The sequence below is a fragment of the Garra rufa genome, chromosome 1 (assembly GCF_049309525.1).
Source record: "Garra rufa chromosome 1, GarRuf1.0, whole genome shotgun sequence".
NCBI lineage: Eukaryota > Metazoa > Chordata > Actinopteri > Cypriniformes > Cyprinidae > Garra > Garra rufa.
Genome location: NC_133361.1, coordinates 56029943 through 56047547, shown reverse-complemented (window position 1 = coordinate 56047547; position 17605 = coordinate 56029943). Strand labels below are relative to the sequence as shown.

General features: G+C 35.3%; 1 protein-coding gene across 1 annotated transcript in view; it reads left to right on the top strand.

Moving 5' to 3' along the window:
* The first annotated feature begins 2631 nt into the window (after positions 1-2631).
* lmtk2 (lemur tyrosine kinase 2) overlaps positions 2632-17605 on the top strand; it is a 47049-nt gene continuing 32075 nt past the window's right edge. Inside the window, exon 1 of the mRNA XM_073833161.1 lies at positions 2632-2650. Coding sequence (XP_073689262.1) covers positions 2632-2650 — 19 coding nt within the window. The remainder of the gene's footprint in view (positions 2651-17605) is intronic.

Sequence of the window (17605 nt, the reverse complement as noted above, 5' to 3'; positions counted from 1 at the left end):
TCACAGGAATAAATTACATTTTAAAAAATATTAAAATAGTAAACAGTTATTTTAAACTGTAATTATATTTCTGTATTTTTGAACAAATAAAAGGAGCCTTGGTGAGTATGGAAGCTTCTCCCAAAAGATAATAAGATGATGTACAAGAGCCATCATTGTGAAAAAAAAATTCTCAGCTTTCATTCACATTTGAAAAAAGTGGCATGTCCAAAATTATTCATACCCTTTGCAAACAGTCACAGTCTATGGGAAAATCCAAAGTTCTATACCATTCCAAATAGTCCAAGCAGTTTTAAAGCATCCTAATTAGCCTGATTCATTGGGAACAGCTGTTTTAATCAACTCAACAGGTGAAACACAGAAGCTCTCTGCTGTTGGTTTGTGGACAGTCATGGCTAAGACAAAGGAGCTCACTGAGGACCTGCGGCTGTGCATTGTGACTGCTCACAAGTCAGGAAAGGGCTATAAGACCATATCTAAATGTTTTGAAGTTCCAGTGGCTACAGTGCAAAGTATTATTAAAAAATGCAAGACGTTCCACACTGTGAAAAAAAATCTCACAAATCTGACGTGGTCATGTCACATGGACATTGTTTGGCCACAATGATGTAGCCTCAGTGGCGGTTCTACACGGAGGCCAAGGGAGGCCCGTGCCCCTGTAGACATGTCCTTGGCCACCCCTGTGGCCCCCCACGTACTGACCAAATAAAAAAAATTAATTAATTATGGTTTTACACACGAGCGCCAAAAGCGGAACTAATGCGACGCATCGTTCTACTTAAATGGGTAAATTAGAGCGGCGCACACAAACACTGCAGCAACTCTTGGATAGAGGAGCTACGATTTATTTCTCCTGTTGCAAGAGTCGAAGGTAAGCAAAACAATTTCATTTTGTGAGTGACTTGTTGTTCTTGCACATAACCGTGTTACTTTTGTTTTTCACACTGATAATTAAATCAAGTTTGTAAATGGCTTTGTAAAATCTTTGTTAACGTTAGTTAATAAAAATATACAGCTGTTCATTGTTAGTTCATGATCAAGTGCCGGTTTAGTTCTGCTGAAATTCTACACCTCTGAGAACTCTCTCATTAAAACAAAGAAAGTGTAGACATGATGTAAATAAGAGATTAATTGTACTGTGTAAATGTGATTTTATTACCTTTTATTAACTTTGAGAGATTGCGATGAACTACAGTAATGTATGAGTGACAGCTTTCCAGTGATTGTAAGGGGAGCGCGCACTTTTAAGACTATAATTAATTCAGAATTTGAATTCATTTATTCATGGATTCACTCTCTGATAACGCAACATCGCCATTGCTATCGTGCAGCACATAGGCTACTACATCAGTTACACAAACTAAGAGAAGGTAAAGCAGGTGCTTACTCATCAAAATATGTCTAAACAGCCGCACTGCACGTGTCGACACGCGCCCGTGAGTAAACATTATTTTTTTCTTTCACCATGCAGCAAACGTAAAAAAAAATTAAACCGTTTAACTTATAGTACTTCTTACTGTCGATTAACAGTGAACGGTCAATATGAGCATCCCTAAAATGTTTGTATGATTTTAAAGTAAAATAAAGTTTATAATCTTTAAATATCACTTGTTGTCATTTTTTAATGTGCCCCTCTGGTTAAACACTGGCCCCTTCTTGGCCCCCCTAGTCAAATTTGTCTAGAACCGCCACTGTGTAGCCTTCATTTGGCGTAAAAAAGGAGAAGCCGTCAACCCTAAGAACACCATCCCCACTGTCAAACATGGTGGTGGGAACCTAATGTTTTGGGGGAGTTTTTCAGCCGGTGGACCAGGGAACCTAATCACAGTAAACGGCACCATGAAAAAGGAGCAATACATCAAAATTCTCAACAACAACATCAGGCAGTCTGCAGAGAAACTTTCAGCATGACAACGACCCAAAACACACAGCAAAAGAAATGGTTAGCAGACAAAAACATCAACGTTTTGCAGTGGCCCAACCAGATTCCTGACTTAAATCCAATTGAGAATCTGTGGAGGGAGCTAATAATCAGGGTGATGGCAATGAGACCCTCCAACATGAAAGAGTTGGAGCTCATCGCTAAAGATGAATGGGCAAAAATACCAGTGGAGACATGCAAAAAGCTGGTCAGCAATTATAGGAAGTGTTTGATTGCTGTAACAGCCAATAAAGACTTTTCTATTGACTACTGAGAAGGGCATGAATAATTTTGGACATGCCACTTTTTGCTCAAATGTAAATAAAAGCTGAGAATTTTTTTCTCTCACAATGATGCCTCTTGTACATCGTCTTATAATCTTTTGGGAGAAGCCTGTGTAATTTCCGGTCAAAACAAACCTTGCTGGTTGAATAAAAGTAACTTCAAGTCAGAATTTGCCAGGGGTATGAATAATATCGACTTGACTGTATATATAAAAATAGACCTATCAAAAAACAAGAGGCCAGTAATCAGGTTGTTATGATCTATTCACGCTTTCCTCCTAATACAGGTTTTACACCGCTTATCATAAACGAAACCTTTTCTCTCTCAGTGATAAAGTCAAAGGCCAAACATCTGAAGGCTGTCAGTTTCTGTCACCACCGCCCTCGCGTGCAGCGCGAGTGACGCGACGCCTGACGTCAGGAAACATGGCGCTCATGCGGAAAGGTGATGCTGGACCACTGTGTTTACTGCGCTTTTGATTTTTCCACGAACCCAGGCGTTTTACAATGCTGGGAAAAGACCTATCCTCACATCCGTCACACCCAATCGTCCTAGAGAGGTAGTGAACGAGCGAACGGTTTTAAACGATGAGACGTAGTCGTAAATAAGACGCCGGTAGCGGTTAGCATTAGCTTAGCTTCATGAACATCACAGCCCTGTCGTGTTAGCTAACGCTCATAACGCGACCTATGACTAATATCCCACAACATGTCTCTTTGACACGGCGGATATAACAAAATAGATGTACATAGACGTAGATGAGCCAATCCAGGCGCTATTTGCGTTCGTTATTTAGATGTAATAGCTGTTTCTAGGTAGTCGAGGTAGTGGATTAGCTGCAGTGGTGAGGATGGAGGCTCTTCGGGGAGGTGTGTGTTTACTAGGATTTGCCACTCTCACACAAGCTGCTCCAGTCTCAAAAACACACGCAGGTAAGATGTCAAACACTGGCAGTCACATTATAATGTGTTTTTGCTCATATTTCACTCATTCTGTCCTTTATAAACGTATTGCGGGGCTACTGTGGTACCATATTTACATGGTACGCTTACAAGACTAACAGAGTACTACCATCATGTCCAAATATCATGGTAGTCTTTTGTTATGGTTGACAGCTGACCCATCTGTAAACATACCACTCTGACAGTGAGCAAACAAATAACAAACAAACACTAATCCAACATTTCCATTGTTTTGAAATTGGAAATCCATGTACATATTGCTTGATCATTCACAGATGTGAAATTATTCCTGGTTTTGAGTAACGGACTTTAATGAGTCAGTGTTGTGTAATAGGTAAATCTTAAACCTCTGTGCTGGCCTTCTGAATGATCCTAATGTCACTGTGAGATGTTTTGCAAGCAGATGTGGTGAGTAATCGATACAGTCATCAAGCGCCTTATGTAAAAACACCCAACATGCTCTGTATTTATACATTTTTCTGAGGTATATCAGCTCACGCGTTCCCTGGGAATCAAACCCACGACACTGGTGTTGTTGCCGCCATATGCTTGGTTTTGAGCTACCAGGTCAAGTATCCACCTTTTTTATACACCCCATGATGCTTTGCGCAAGTTATGGGAGAAACCTTAACATGTAAACCAATATAAAAGATACATAAGCGTTAGTTCTAGCTATAGCATTATATAACATGCATTTTGCGTGAATCAAATGTTTTAATTAGTAACTGACCGCATGTAATCTGGATTATGTAATCAGATTCTAAATATTAAGTACTTGTGATTAGATTAAATAACATTTTGAAATGCTCGTTATGGATAACATGAGTACATGTTGTTTTCACACTATAGCAAAAAAAAAAAAAATCATAATTTATTGATTCTCCCTAATTTCTATTTTTCAGCTCTTTTTAAAAATTAAAAAAAAAAGTTTTCAGTCATTAATCAGGCGATGACAGCGTTTGACCATCGATCTACAAAAATAATTTCTGGTTTAAGAACATTCCATCAACTACTGATATTAAAAATGTATATTTTTTTATTTGAGTTATCACTCTGTAGGTTATTTAACCGTGCATTTCTATATCTTCAGAGGGCTTTTGTCTTTCAAACATGTTAAAATGCATAAAGTCACAAACCTTTTTGTCATCTGATTCGCTTTCACCTAAAATATTGACTGGAAGTACCCCTGAGATTTTAAAATAAATATTTTAATAATTAAGGATCACATTTGGATGTTCATTGGCTCTCTGACGTTGGTTATGATCACATGACATGCAGGCAAACAAATAAAATGTTTCTTTTTTATTTTGATTGATTTTAAAATAATTTAAAGGAGTAGTTCACTTTCAGAACAAAAATTTCAGGATTTCTCTCCATAAAGTGGACTTCTGTGGTGCTCCTGAGTTTGAACTTCCATAATTCAGTTTAAATGCAGCTTCAAAGAGCTCTAAATGATCCCAGCAGTGGAAGAAGGGTCTTATCTAGCAAAATGATCTGTTATTTTCTAAAAACATTTACAATTTATATACTTTTTAATCACAGAGTACACACAAAGCTAGACAAGATGAGCATTTGAGGTTAAAATGCATATAAATTGTAATTATTATTTTTTTTTAAGAAAATAACGATTGTTTTGCTAGATAAGACCCTTCTTTCCTCGGCTGTGATCGGTTAGAGCCCTTTGAAACTGCATTTGGGAAGTTCAAACTTGGGGGCACCATAGAAGTCCATTATATGGAGAGAAATCCTCAAATGTTTTCCTCAAACAAAAAAAAAATAGAATTTCCTTACGATTGAAGAAAGAAAGACATGAACATCTTGGATGACAAGGGGGTGAGTACTCTATCTGTAAATTTTTGTTCTGAAAGTGAACTACTCTTTTAATAACAGTTTTTTTTATTATTTAATGAATTATTAGCCTTTTATTAAACTCATAAACCCTCTGCAGTTCCTTCACAAACACCAGTTTGGGAATCCTTGACGTAATATAATGTTTAATGCACTCATGTTGTTGATAACAAAAAATGGTGATAATACATGATAATATATTTTTTACTCCTAGTATTTTTGTCAATATGGTGCAAGGTTATTCTGTTTAAATCAATGTGATAAATAAGTCAGGTCAAAAATAATCGTAATTATTCTGTTTATATTACCTAAAATGTGTAATGGAATGGATTATGTTATTAACTACAATTTTTGTCATGTAATTTGGAATTAGTAACGGATTACAATTTGTAAGTAATCTACCCAGCTCTCTTTGGAATTCTGATTATTATTATTATTATTATTATTATTGTTGTTGTTGTTATTCAAAGTGCTTTCTGTCATTTTGACATCAATTATATTTTCCCTTTATAATAACTTTCCTGTAAACTCTGCTAATATGTACTTGCAGTGAGAAAATTAATGCGCTCAAAACAAACTGGGAAAGGCATGAGAACTGAAAACAAGAGATAATTAGTTTATTCCAGTGAATTATTCATGTTTGATAAATCAGGAGAGTAGACCACAAGAGCACCGTTTCTGTTGTCTTCTCCAGCCAAAAAAAAAAAAAAAGGGTGAAAACAAAGCACAGCTTGCAGACTGAAAGCAGCTTTTGTCACAGATATTCTTGTGACAACAATGTCACATTAAAATACCAAGTGTTAAATTTTTTTCCTGACGGATAAAAATAAAGCATGACAGAACTTTTAAAGCTCATTCAGTCAAAATAACAGATAAGGATTTATTTGTAGGCCTTTTTATTTAAAATAATTTCTGTCTTTTTGGACTCTAAGTTCCCTAAACCGTAATTGCCTCTCATAATTTAAAATGATTGGAATTCTTTGGACAAAGGTGGGTAGGACTACTTCCTTATAACAGGTAGCATGACTTACAGTACGCCAACGCATAACCCAAGCATACCACTCTTATCAGTGGTGAATGATTTACTTGGTTAGATGGCCTTTTTGAAAGATGACTTAGTAACTACAAGCACTTTATAATCATGTTTGCTCACATGAACCATCTACATGCAATGAGTTTTATTTTTAAGACCACTTTCTACAAGGCCAATCAGGCCATTTGTCTCTCAGTAAGCAAATGGTCTGGTTAATTAGTAAGTACTGGTGATGATGATGTAGCGAGGGAAGCAGTCAGCGCAGTGTGATGAAGTCTGAGCTGACTAATAGCTGTGACCCAGATGGAGTCTCTTCACTGCTTAGGTTTTGTAATTATATTTGTATTAAGGGTTCAGACAATGAAGCTGGAGCTGGGGTGTGAATATTTATGCTGACAGTGATTTGATTCTATTAGGAAATTTGGATTTTGTCTGTTGCTTTATTCATTTTGATCATTTTGATTTGACAATTATGATTAAATATTTTATTTAAAAAATTAGCTGCAGGCACATTTAATTTTTACATTTGAAAAAGGCACAAATATGCTTGTGAACAGTTGATTTTATTATCATATTATCCACCAGATTAGATAGAAGTGAACTAGGGGTAGACCGATTATCGGCGCCGATATTAAGCATTTTTATGGTTATCGGTATTGGCCATTTCCAAAACCGATTTGGTGTTAAAATATTTCAAAGCATTCATAGAAAGTTTTTGTAAGAGCCCTTGTTATTCTTAATTTTGACATTCATTTTCATTCTTACAGCAGACATATATATCGGTTCATATATCGGAAAAACACATATTGGTCGACCCCTAAAGTGAACTATTTTCTGTGAGTGTGTAAGACTTGCGCTATAGGTAAATATTAATTAATTCATCTATTTATTTGTGCTTCAGAAACTTGTGTTCATGATTATACAAATAAATTTAAATTAGTGGTCGACCAATTATTGGTGTCGATATTTTATGGTTTACAGTCATTTTCAAAACCGATTTGCTAAAATTAATTATATATGCTTAAATAATTCAAAAGAACTTTTAAAGAGTTTTTGTCAGAGCCCTTTTGACATTAATTTTTGTTTTTACACCAGACATATTGGTTCAAAATATCTAGTCTAATAGTCTAATTGATCTGTAATAATCAGTATCGGAAAAACACATATTGGTCGAACCCTAAAGTGAACAATTTTCTGTGAGTGTGTAACACTAGCACTATAGGTAAATGTTAGTTAATTATTTAATTAATCTATTTATTAATAGGTAATAACTAGAAGAACTAGAAGAATAACAAAGTGCAGTAAACGGTAAAACTTTAAGTAATTTAAATAAATTTAAATTAAGTGCTAACCGATTATCGGTGTTGATATTAAGTTTTTTTTATTGGTATGTCATTTTCAAAAAAATTATTTAAAGAAAGTTTTTGTCAGAGCCCTTGTTATTTTTAATTTTGACATTAATTTTCTTTTTTTTTTTTACCAGGCATATATATTGGTTAAAAATATCGGTTATCGTTCTACTTGATCTGTAATAATCGTTATCGGAAAAAAAACAGATTGGTTGAACTATTTTCTTTGAGTGTGTAAGACTTGCGCTACAGGTAAATATTAATTAATCTATTTATTAATATGTGATAACTAGAAGAATAAAAAAGTGCAGTAAACGGTAAATGGTATCTGTCATTTTCAAAATCGATTTGCTGATAAAATCAAAAGCATTCAAAGAAAGATTTTAAAGAGCCCTTGTTATTCTTAATTGTGACATTAATTTAGATATTTACACCAGACGTATACAGTATATCAGTTCAAAATATTGGTTATCGGTTTACTTGATCTCGGCCCCTAAAGTAAACTATTTTCTTTGAGTGTGTAAGACTTGCACTATATATAATCTGTTTGTTAATAGGTAATAACTAGAAGAATAACAAAAAAATAACAAAGTGCAGTGAATGGTAAGACTCTTTGTGCCACAGAAACTTAAATTAGGGGTAAACAGATTATCGTTGCCGATATTAAGCATTTTTATGGTTAGTGGTCATTTTCAAAACCAATTTGGTGATAACGTAATTTAAAACCATTTAAAGACAGTTTTTGTCAGACCCCTTGTTATTACATAAATTTTTATTTTCACACCAGACACACACACACACACACACACACACACACACACACACACACACACACACACACACACACACACACACACACACACACACACACACACACACACACACACACACACACATATATATATATATATATATATATATATATATATATATATATATATATATATATATATATATATCAGTTCAAAATATCGGTTATCGGTCTGCTTGATCTTATTAATCAATATTGGAAAAACACATTAGGTCGACCCCTAAAGTAACTATAAGTGTGTAAGACTTGCACTATAGGTAAATATTAATACATTTTGTCGGGTCGACCAATTATCGGTGCCGATATTAAGAATTTTTATAGTTAATAGTCATTTTCAAAATCGATTTGCCAATGAAGTAGTTTAAAAGCATTTAAATAAAGTTTTTGTCAGAGCTCTTGTTATTCTTAATTTTGACATTATTTTTCATTTTTACACTAGACATATCTATCAGTTAAAATATCATTTATTGATCTACTTTGTCTGTAATAATCTGTATCAGTTTTGGCATCAGCTCCAGAAAACATACGTTGGTCGACCCCCAGTTTAAATAATATGATAACAAATACCAGTTTAAAATATCAAGCAGCATAATGGACTCTTTCTTGTACAGAAAAAACGACTGGAAGTGAATGAGACAGGATGTTTTGCACATTCAGGTTACAAATGGCCACACTTGCTATTACATAACTAAAAATAAATGCTTTGAGTTTGTATTGTCAGACAAATGCATTGCAATGCATTGATGTATGTTTACGTCCCTAGTCACAGTCACATCTGTTTTACTCTCCCTTGATTTTTTTTTTTTTTTTGTTTTTAATTCTCTGGTCATCATTGTAGAATGTAAGTGTGCCGTCTTTCGTTTCTCACCCTCTCTGCATCTTCACATTGTTCAATGCAGATGAGCTAAATGTGGAAGGAGTGCTATTGATAGTTGACTGTGTTTTAGTTTGCTCCTATGACACAATTTCTCAGCAGCAGACTTAAAATCAGGAAGGCCAAGCCTTTTTGAAACACCCTGTTCCTGCACTTTGTGGGGTGTGTTGTCATTATTTTACCTTCCAAACAAAACGTGACTTAATCATCGTTGTTTGTTTTCAGTTGGACGGTTGCACAGTCATGGTGTCATTATCCAGTGACGCTATGAGAAATCTAGCGACAGTGCTTAAACCAGTCAGACAATCATTTTAGCAAATGAAAACACCTGTGCACAGCGCTAATCCTAGACAGTTGAGTTAGTCAAATGGACACATTTTCAAAATTAATTATTCAGTGGATTGGAACAAATAGTTGGCTAGTTAGAATTATGTGTATTGGATGACAGGCGATGTGTTGGTTATTAATATATGAAGTAAAGTGCAACCCATTGATAGTGTGACTAACAGCTAGTCAACAAAAGATTTGTTGTCAAAGGTGGAGAATGTATTACAAAATTGGTGCTTTGATGGCTTTAGTAGTGGCATTGTGGCAGAGATTGTGTTTTGAGTCGTAATCCTTGTAATCTGGCAAATGTTGTATTGTGCAAGGTCCTTTTGCCATTTGCTGAAATTCACCCACACAGTGCTTTATTTTTAGTACACTGACAGTCAGCCAGTATAGTTTTGAAACACACAATGTAAACCTATCATCACAGCTCTATAATAAATGTAATGATAATTTTAATCACAATAATTAAAACTGCCTTAATCTTAACATTTTAATACAGTCTGAAATATTAAAGACCTTGTGACAGGACTGGCTTTAACATCTTTTTTTTGTGTGATTAAATCACAAGTTGTCAGTGTTGATTACAGGTGTAAATGAAGTTTTGTGATTTTGTGATCAGATCATCGAAACTCTCATCTGTCCTGACCAACCCAGGCTCATTTAGGGCTGTCACATTTCCTTGATTCAGTTCGAGTACTCGATTTAAAAAAATCCTCGACTGCAATTTTCTTGTGTCGAGAAACCAGCAGAGTATCGGAAGTGGCACATTCCACGGACGAGAATCCATGAAACGCATTATTAGACCATTTTCTCAGGCTGCATGATATATTAAACACATTTAAAAATCATAATAAAGCATAATGCTTTTGTGAAATCACAAATGCTACGATTCAATTAAATAAATATATGCAGTGCTGGTTTAAAATATGTGCTTTAATTATTAACATGCGTGTAGGTTACGTATGTGCGTGTCTGAGCAACTCTGTTAACACTAAATGCTGCTCCAAACAAACTCTTATCATTTTTGTGTGTGGAGCATCTCAAATTCCATCTATGCATGTTCTGTGAGTTAATCTGGGAACGCAGTGTGTGGCATTTCATCAGATTTGTAAGGTAAATCATTTATAAACCTATGCAAACACAGGAAAATATATCAGTATCTTTCTAAACATGCTAACTGTTCATTGCAATTTCAAAATAAAACTTCAAAATAAAACCCTCACTCTGAGTTTACAGGTTTTGATGTCCACATATTCAAGAAATTGCAGTGGCTGTAGCATGTTAAAAAGAAATAACCAAGTATTAAAGATTAAGTGGATATTTGAATTAACCCCTTAAGCTCTGGCCACGCCCTAGGACCCACCGGTGGGTCCGCAGGGGGGTCATTGTATTATTTAAAAAAAATCTATTAATTGTTAAGCACAAAACTAGACATATATGGTATTTTTTGAAAGCTTAGAACCTCTGCTTTCTTGCGAATCCAATGATATTTGCATTAATTTTACATAAAAAAAAAAAATACAGTCTAAATTTGTTATTGCGCAACCTCCCCCCCCCCCTCGAGAAAATCAGACAAATAATGATGTTTCATATTTATGGCACACAAACTCACTAAAAATAGACAAGTCATATATCAAATGAAAGCTCTTACTCTCAGGAATATAAATATGTGCTTCACTTCACAGATTTTTCACATTACAGTAAAATATCGAAGAATAATTTCAAAAGAATCACGAAAACTGAAATGACTCCTGTGAACAAGCAAACTTTTGCATTATATTTCTGCACTAATAACTACATCTGTGCTCACATACTAGCCTAAAATCCTATATCAACTTTTAGCTTAGGTTGTTTTCTTCAAAATGAGACCATTTCTGTCAGTTTATTCCGAAGTATATGGGTAGGGCGCCCTTTGGTGTGTCTACTGCTTTCAGAAATTGAAAAAAAATTACTAATGCAAAAGCACAATCGGAGATTCTTATGCCTCCTTTCAGTCAAAGCTAAATAACTTTTGCTTGGAAGATGTTATCAACAAAATTCTTTTTTCTCGTGTTTCCTGCCACCTTGTGGAATCAAAAGAAACTTTCTGCTGGGAAATAGACCAAACAGGTCCTAAATTACAGACTTCTAAATATCAACTAAAATCTCTTCAGCTCTGGCCACTCCCTTGGACCCACCGACGGGTCCACGGGGGGGGGGTCATCGTATAATTTTTTTTAAATCTATGAACTGTGAAGCACAAAACTAGACATATATGGTATTTTTTGAAAGCTTAGAACCTCTGCTTTCTTGCGAATCCCATGATATTTGCATTAATTTTACATAAAAAAAAAAAATACAGTCTAAATTCGTTATTGCGCAACCTCCCCCCCCCCTCGAGAAAATCAGACAAATAATGATGTTTCATATTTATGGCACACAAACTCACTAAAAATAGACAAGTCATATATCAAATGAAAGCTCTTACTCTCAGGAATATAAATATGTGCTTCACTTCACAGATTTTTCACATTACAGTAAAATATCGAAGAATAATTTCAAAAGAAACACAAAAACTGAAATGACTCCTGTGAACAAGCAAACTTTTGCATCATATTTCTGCACTGATAACTACATCTGTGTTCACATACTAGCCTAAAATCCTATATCAGCTTTTAGCTTAGGTTGTTTTCTTTAAAATGAGACCATTTCTGTCAGTTTATTCCGAAGTATATGGGTAGGGCGCCCTTTGGTGTGTCTACTGCTTTCAGAAATCGAAAATGAATAATGTAAAAGCACAATTGGAGATTCCTATGCCTCCTTTCAGTCAAAGCTAAATAACTTTTGCTTGGAAGATGTTATCAACAAAATTCTTTTTTCCCGTGTTTACTGCCACCTAGAGGAATCAAAAGAATCCTCCTAAAGGAACATAGACCTAACTGGTCCTTATTTACAGACTTCTAAATAACAACTAAATTAAAACAATAATAATTTTTCTTACTTTTTCTTTGTGTTTATGACAATATTGTAAAAATATGAAATCCAAAATATGCAATATTTTACCCATGTTTTAAAACACTGAATATTTCCTGTCAAATGAGACCATTTTTATCAATTTATTCCAAAGTATGTGGTTAGGGCGCTCTTTTAAGTTCAGGTGTGTCTACTGCATTCAGAAAAAAAAAAAGAGAATTAAAGGAGACTCCAATGCCTCATTTCAGTCAAAGCTAAATAACTTTTGCTTGGAAGATGTTATCAACAAAATTCTTTTTTCCCGTGTTTACTGCCACCTAGTGGAATAAAATGAGACCTCTTGCAGGAACATAGACCAAACTTTTCCTAATTTACAGATATATACATAAAAAAAATAATAAAAAATATATATAAAAATCTGACTTTTTGACTGTGTTTATGACAATATTACAAACATATACAATACAAAATATGCAAAAATTTACTCATGTTTTAAAATTCAGAAAGTTTCCTGTCAAATGAGACCATTTTTATCAATTTATTCCAAAGTATGTGGTTAGGGCGCTCTCTTAAATTCTGGTGTGCCTAACTCTGAAAAAAATCCAAAATATGCTGCAGAGCTTAAGGGGTTAAATGTTGTTTAGTCAATAATAAACAAGGATTGGATCGTGCAGTGAAGTGTAAAAACAATTGTCAGGCCGTTGGTGCCCTCTGCAGTCATTTGTTATAATGCATAATGTACATTGCTATTTATATACATTTAATTAATGTTAAAGTGTATTGTTCACTTATTACAACACACACAGAAAGACCTATAATTATTACTCGATTAATCGCCAGAAAACTGGTAACTCGATTACCAAAATAATCGTTAGTGACAGCCCTAGGCTCATTGGAAAAACATGCCTCAAAAATGGACCTATACTGCAGTTTTCAGGTCAAATGAACACTTGTGCCAGTCAAATGCTACATCTTTTATTCCTTATAATTGCAGGGACAGATTATTGTCAAATAAAGATACATTGCATAATACTGTGTTACGACCTCAAAACACATAGGCCATAGTGCATGATTTGTAGCCTAACACATCACAAAACTAGCTGTGTATGTTTGGTTTTCTGGCATTGTAAACTTGCTCGGTAGCTCACCCGATACAACATTGCACTTGTGATGCACCTGGCTATGAAATCAAGGAGACTCAATAAAAGAGATCAAGGACTTGTAGAAGTAAGATAAAATGTTTCGGCAGGTTTAGCAGATGTATTTTTAAATCATATGTGACCCTGGACCTGGAATCAAAATCAAAAAATACGACTGGTTTTGTGGTTCAGGGTCACATATGTGCTTTTACTACCATTTTCGGTTAGATTTCAGGTAGGGTTTAGTGTTGACTCATGTTCTGACCATGCTTTAAGTGCCTCTAACTTTGAAAGTATCATGAAACATGTAGAAAACAACAGAATATCATTTTGCAGAAATGTCGCCACAGGCATGTTTTTCAATGAGCCTGACAAATCCTGGATTGAATTGAAGCTCCGCCTACTTGCTGCCCGCTCACCTGAACACCATGATTGTTCTGCGAAAGAAAGTGCGCCAAGGATAGGGACATTCTCATTCTAGGGAGCATTTGATTGGATGGAACTTTCTAAATGCTTCCGTTATTTTTTGTTACACTAGATACAAAGACTAACAGAAGCTACAAAGCTCCATTTTTGTTTTCATGGGGCTTTAAAATCAATAATTGAGTAGTTAGTTGCATGATTACTGTCATCGTGTTGCGTCCATACTTGAAACCTAGGCAGTAGCAAGTGGACCGTCTAAAACTCCACCTGAATCTGTCCACGCATATGCCAAATCGAGAAAACAACACCCTGTCCAATTGGGTCATCTCCACTTCTGTGTGAGAGGACATCACTTCATTATGCAAGAGAGCCGAAATAAGAGCTGACAGCTTGGTGTTTATTGGCCTGAGAAGCAGTTGAATAATTTGTGCTGCTTGCCAAGTCATGATATAAACTCATGACTCAGATAAGAAGAACAAACGGGGAGGCGATTGTGCTGCTGCCCACTGCTCGTCACTCATCAGAGGAGCAGGGGCTCAGCCGGACCGCGGTAATGATCAACCCATCTCTCAACCCCTCATAACCAATGTGGTTACTGAGCTGGAAGCCTGCCGCTTGGTCGCAGACGCATTGACATTTAGGCCATTCACTGTTTAATTTTCAGATCGCATGATGCACCGCTGTTATTGATTGACTCTCGACTTAGGAAATCAGTAATGTAGTGCTTTCACTCAGGGATGCCAAGTTTTTTATGTCTGAAGCTGTTGACATGAATGAGACACCGTTTATTATTAATAATTAAGCCTTTGACCTCCTTTTTGCACAATTACATTCACACCCTGCAAGGGCTCATCTATGAACTGAACTGCTGTGAACTTGATCAAGGTTCTCCCTGTAGTAATTGTAGCTTAAAGCTAGTGTGTATATTTTTATATTGTGTTTATAAGTTGTTTGATATGATGATAACCATAGCAACCATAGCAAGTTTTAGCATCTCATGACTGTAACCAAGAAAGATTGATATCAACAGTTTAACACGTTCGGTGTCAACTGGTTTTCATGAAAGAAATATTAGCAACCGGAGACATTAATGTCTGGCAATTTCTGGAGATAGACCAGTGTCAAAGTGTCAAGACATACTTCTGTCGATGAGTGTTCATCATAAAAGCAACATTTTAAAAAAGGAAACCTTTTAATAATCTAAAAATATATGTGTTGCTTCTGGAAGCAACCGTTAGATTAGATCTTGCTTTTTGGCAGGTGGGTGTTTTTTCTACACAATCAGTTGTCACTGATTTCTTGGCGTTTGTGTCTTCATGTGCCTGGGTCTTGTCTCTTTTGGCTGCCTAGCAACAGGTCTCTCATGTACATCCCAGAGCTCTCGGTGTAATTGCAGTGTTAGATCATATTGTCATTTGACTCGCACTGAAGGGTTCAGGTGTACGTTACAAGCAAAGGGATGTGGCTAGAGGGTTTAGGGCACGTTTACACGACAATGGTGTGCTAAAAACGGAAATGTTTTTCCTTTTGAATTTTTCACGTTCAGATGACATGGTCTTGTCAGAATGATCCCTATTCACGTGGATACACTAAAATGACTTAAATGCATTTGTATGCGTTGCATACTAGTAGTTGATAACATGTAATGGGCGTACACATGACTTCCCAGTTTCACAAATGCGTTTTTGTAGTTTACACAGAGACAATAATGGTTTTGTTTTCAAAAACTGACACTTTGTATTCAGCTTTTTAAAAGTTTGCATTTTAAGGACCCCCAAATGCTTTTGTCAAGTAAATAAACGGCTAAAATGCAGTAGTTTTAATTTTTTTGAAATTAGTGTTGTGTAAATGCCCCCTAACTAGGGCTGTCACTAATGATTTTTTTTTACATCAGTATTTGTTTTTTGTTTTAAAAATAGATGCAAGTGAAAATCAGCCTTTAAAATGATTAAAAATACATATATAAAAGCAATGAGGCAGCAGGCTGAGATGCCATTTGAGATGCTCCACACATGTAAATGATAACTGTTTGTGTGGAGCAGCATTTACTGCAACAAAACCGCTCTGAGATGCACATAAGTAACCTGCACGCATGTAAATAATTAAAGTTCATATATTAAACCTGCAATGCATATATTTATTTAATTGAATCATAGGACAATATTTGGCCGAGATGCAACTATTTAAAAATGGAATTTGATGAACTGTATTTGAACTGAACTGACGATGATATCACTGAATTCATTGATGAACTGCCTTTAACTGAAAATTGATTGTTACAATGCGTTACTTACACACTATTGTGCTGTTTAAATACTGTGCAGTTGCTTTGACACAATCTGTATTGTAAAAGGCGCTATATAAATAAAGGTGACTTGACTTGACTTGATGGTGCAAAAAATCTAAATATTGTGAAAATCGCTATAATTCATATGTCTCAATTATACTGTTATGTTAAATGGCTATAGTCAGTGGTTAAATAAAAATCAGAGACATCAGTAGTATTGATATCAATGATACTCAACTTCAGTCTTAAAAAATGCCATTAAACAGATAGTAAAAGTATACTCTCTTTATGTGGTTTCTACGTTAATGTGAAGATTGAATGTCAAATTAGTGCAATATAAAAGTATATATAAAAATTTCAATGCTAGGTGGGATTAATCATGATTAATCGTGAGTAATTTCAGAATACATGTGTGATTAATTAGTTACAATTTTTTTATTGTTTGACAGCACTAATTTGTACTCAAAATTTTGGTATGTTTTTTCAGTTCTAAACTAAAGTATTTTTTAATGACTGCACATGCACAACTTCAATGTGTAGGGAATGTTATTTGATTTTATGAGTTTACCATGAGTATACAATTCATATTTATATTCTTATTATACTATAAAAATAACACAGAACAGATTAAGTAGCCGTGGGAAAAGTGCATGATCCTAAACACGAAATTCATCCATTAAGTCCTTCAAACTAACACACGGTTTAAAGCAGCTTGCTCTCCTGTCAGATGCATGTACTGTTTAATACATTTGAGACTTGTTTTCCTTGGTGTGTATCTTGCGTCTTAATGCTGTGTCCTAGGGTTGTCACGATACCATAAAAATGACTTACAATACTATACCAGCTGAAGTTTTGCAGCTGGTTGCCGCTATACCGAACAGTAGCTTTGACTTTAAAAACGAGGTAAATATAGTTAAAAAGGCAACTCTAATCCATTGTTGAAGTTTAAATCAGGGGAAAATCTTGCACTAATACTCTCAAGTAAAGGAGAGCTCAATTGGTACAAATCTTACATGTGAGATATGGTAAAACAGATGTTATTATCAAGCCCCAACCCAGTCAAAGACCTGCATACTGCAAACCACCTTTTATGAGTTACTGTTCAAAATAGCTCTGTCTTTGCCACTCATGTTTCATGGCTCTGTGTGTGGCCTGTAGGATTACCAATGCCACATTTATTACTATTATGGGAGATCATGGCAGCCGCTGGTGAAAGAACTGTCTTAGCATATTATCCATACATACACATCCTTGTCAGCTAATTGTGAAAGACAAACTACTGGGTTAGCAACACGCCAAACACGCACAGACACATGTGACGCTGGCGGCCCAACGCGTCTGATCTGAGATCTGTGTTACTGACCTCTCCTGCCACCAATTATGCTGCCTGC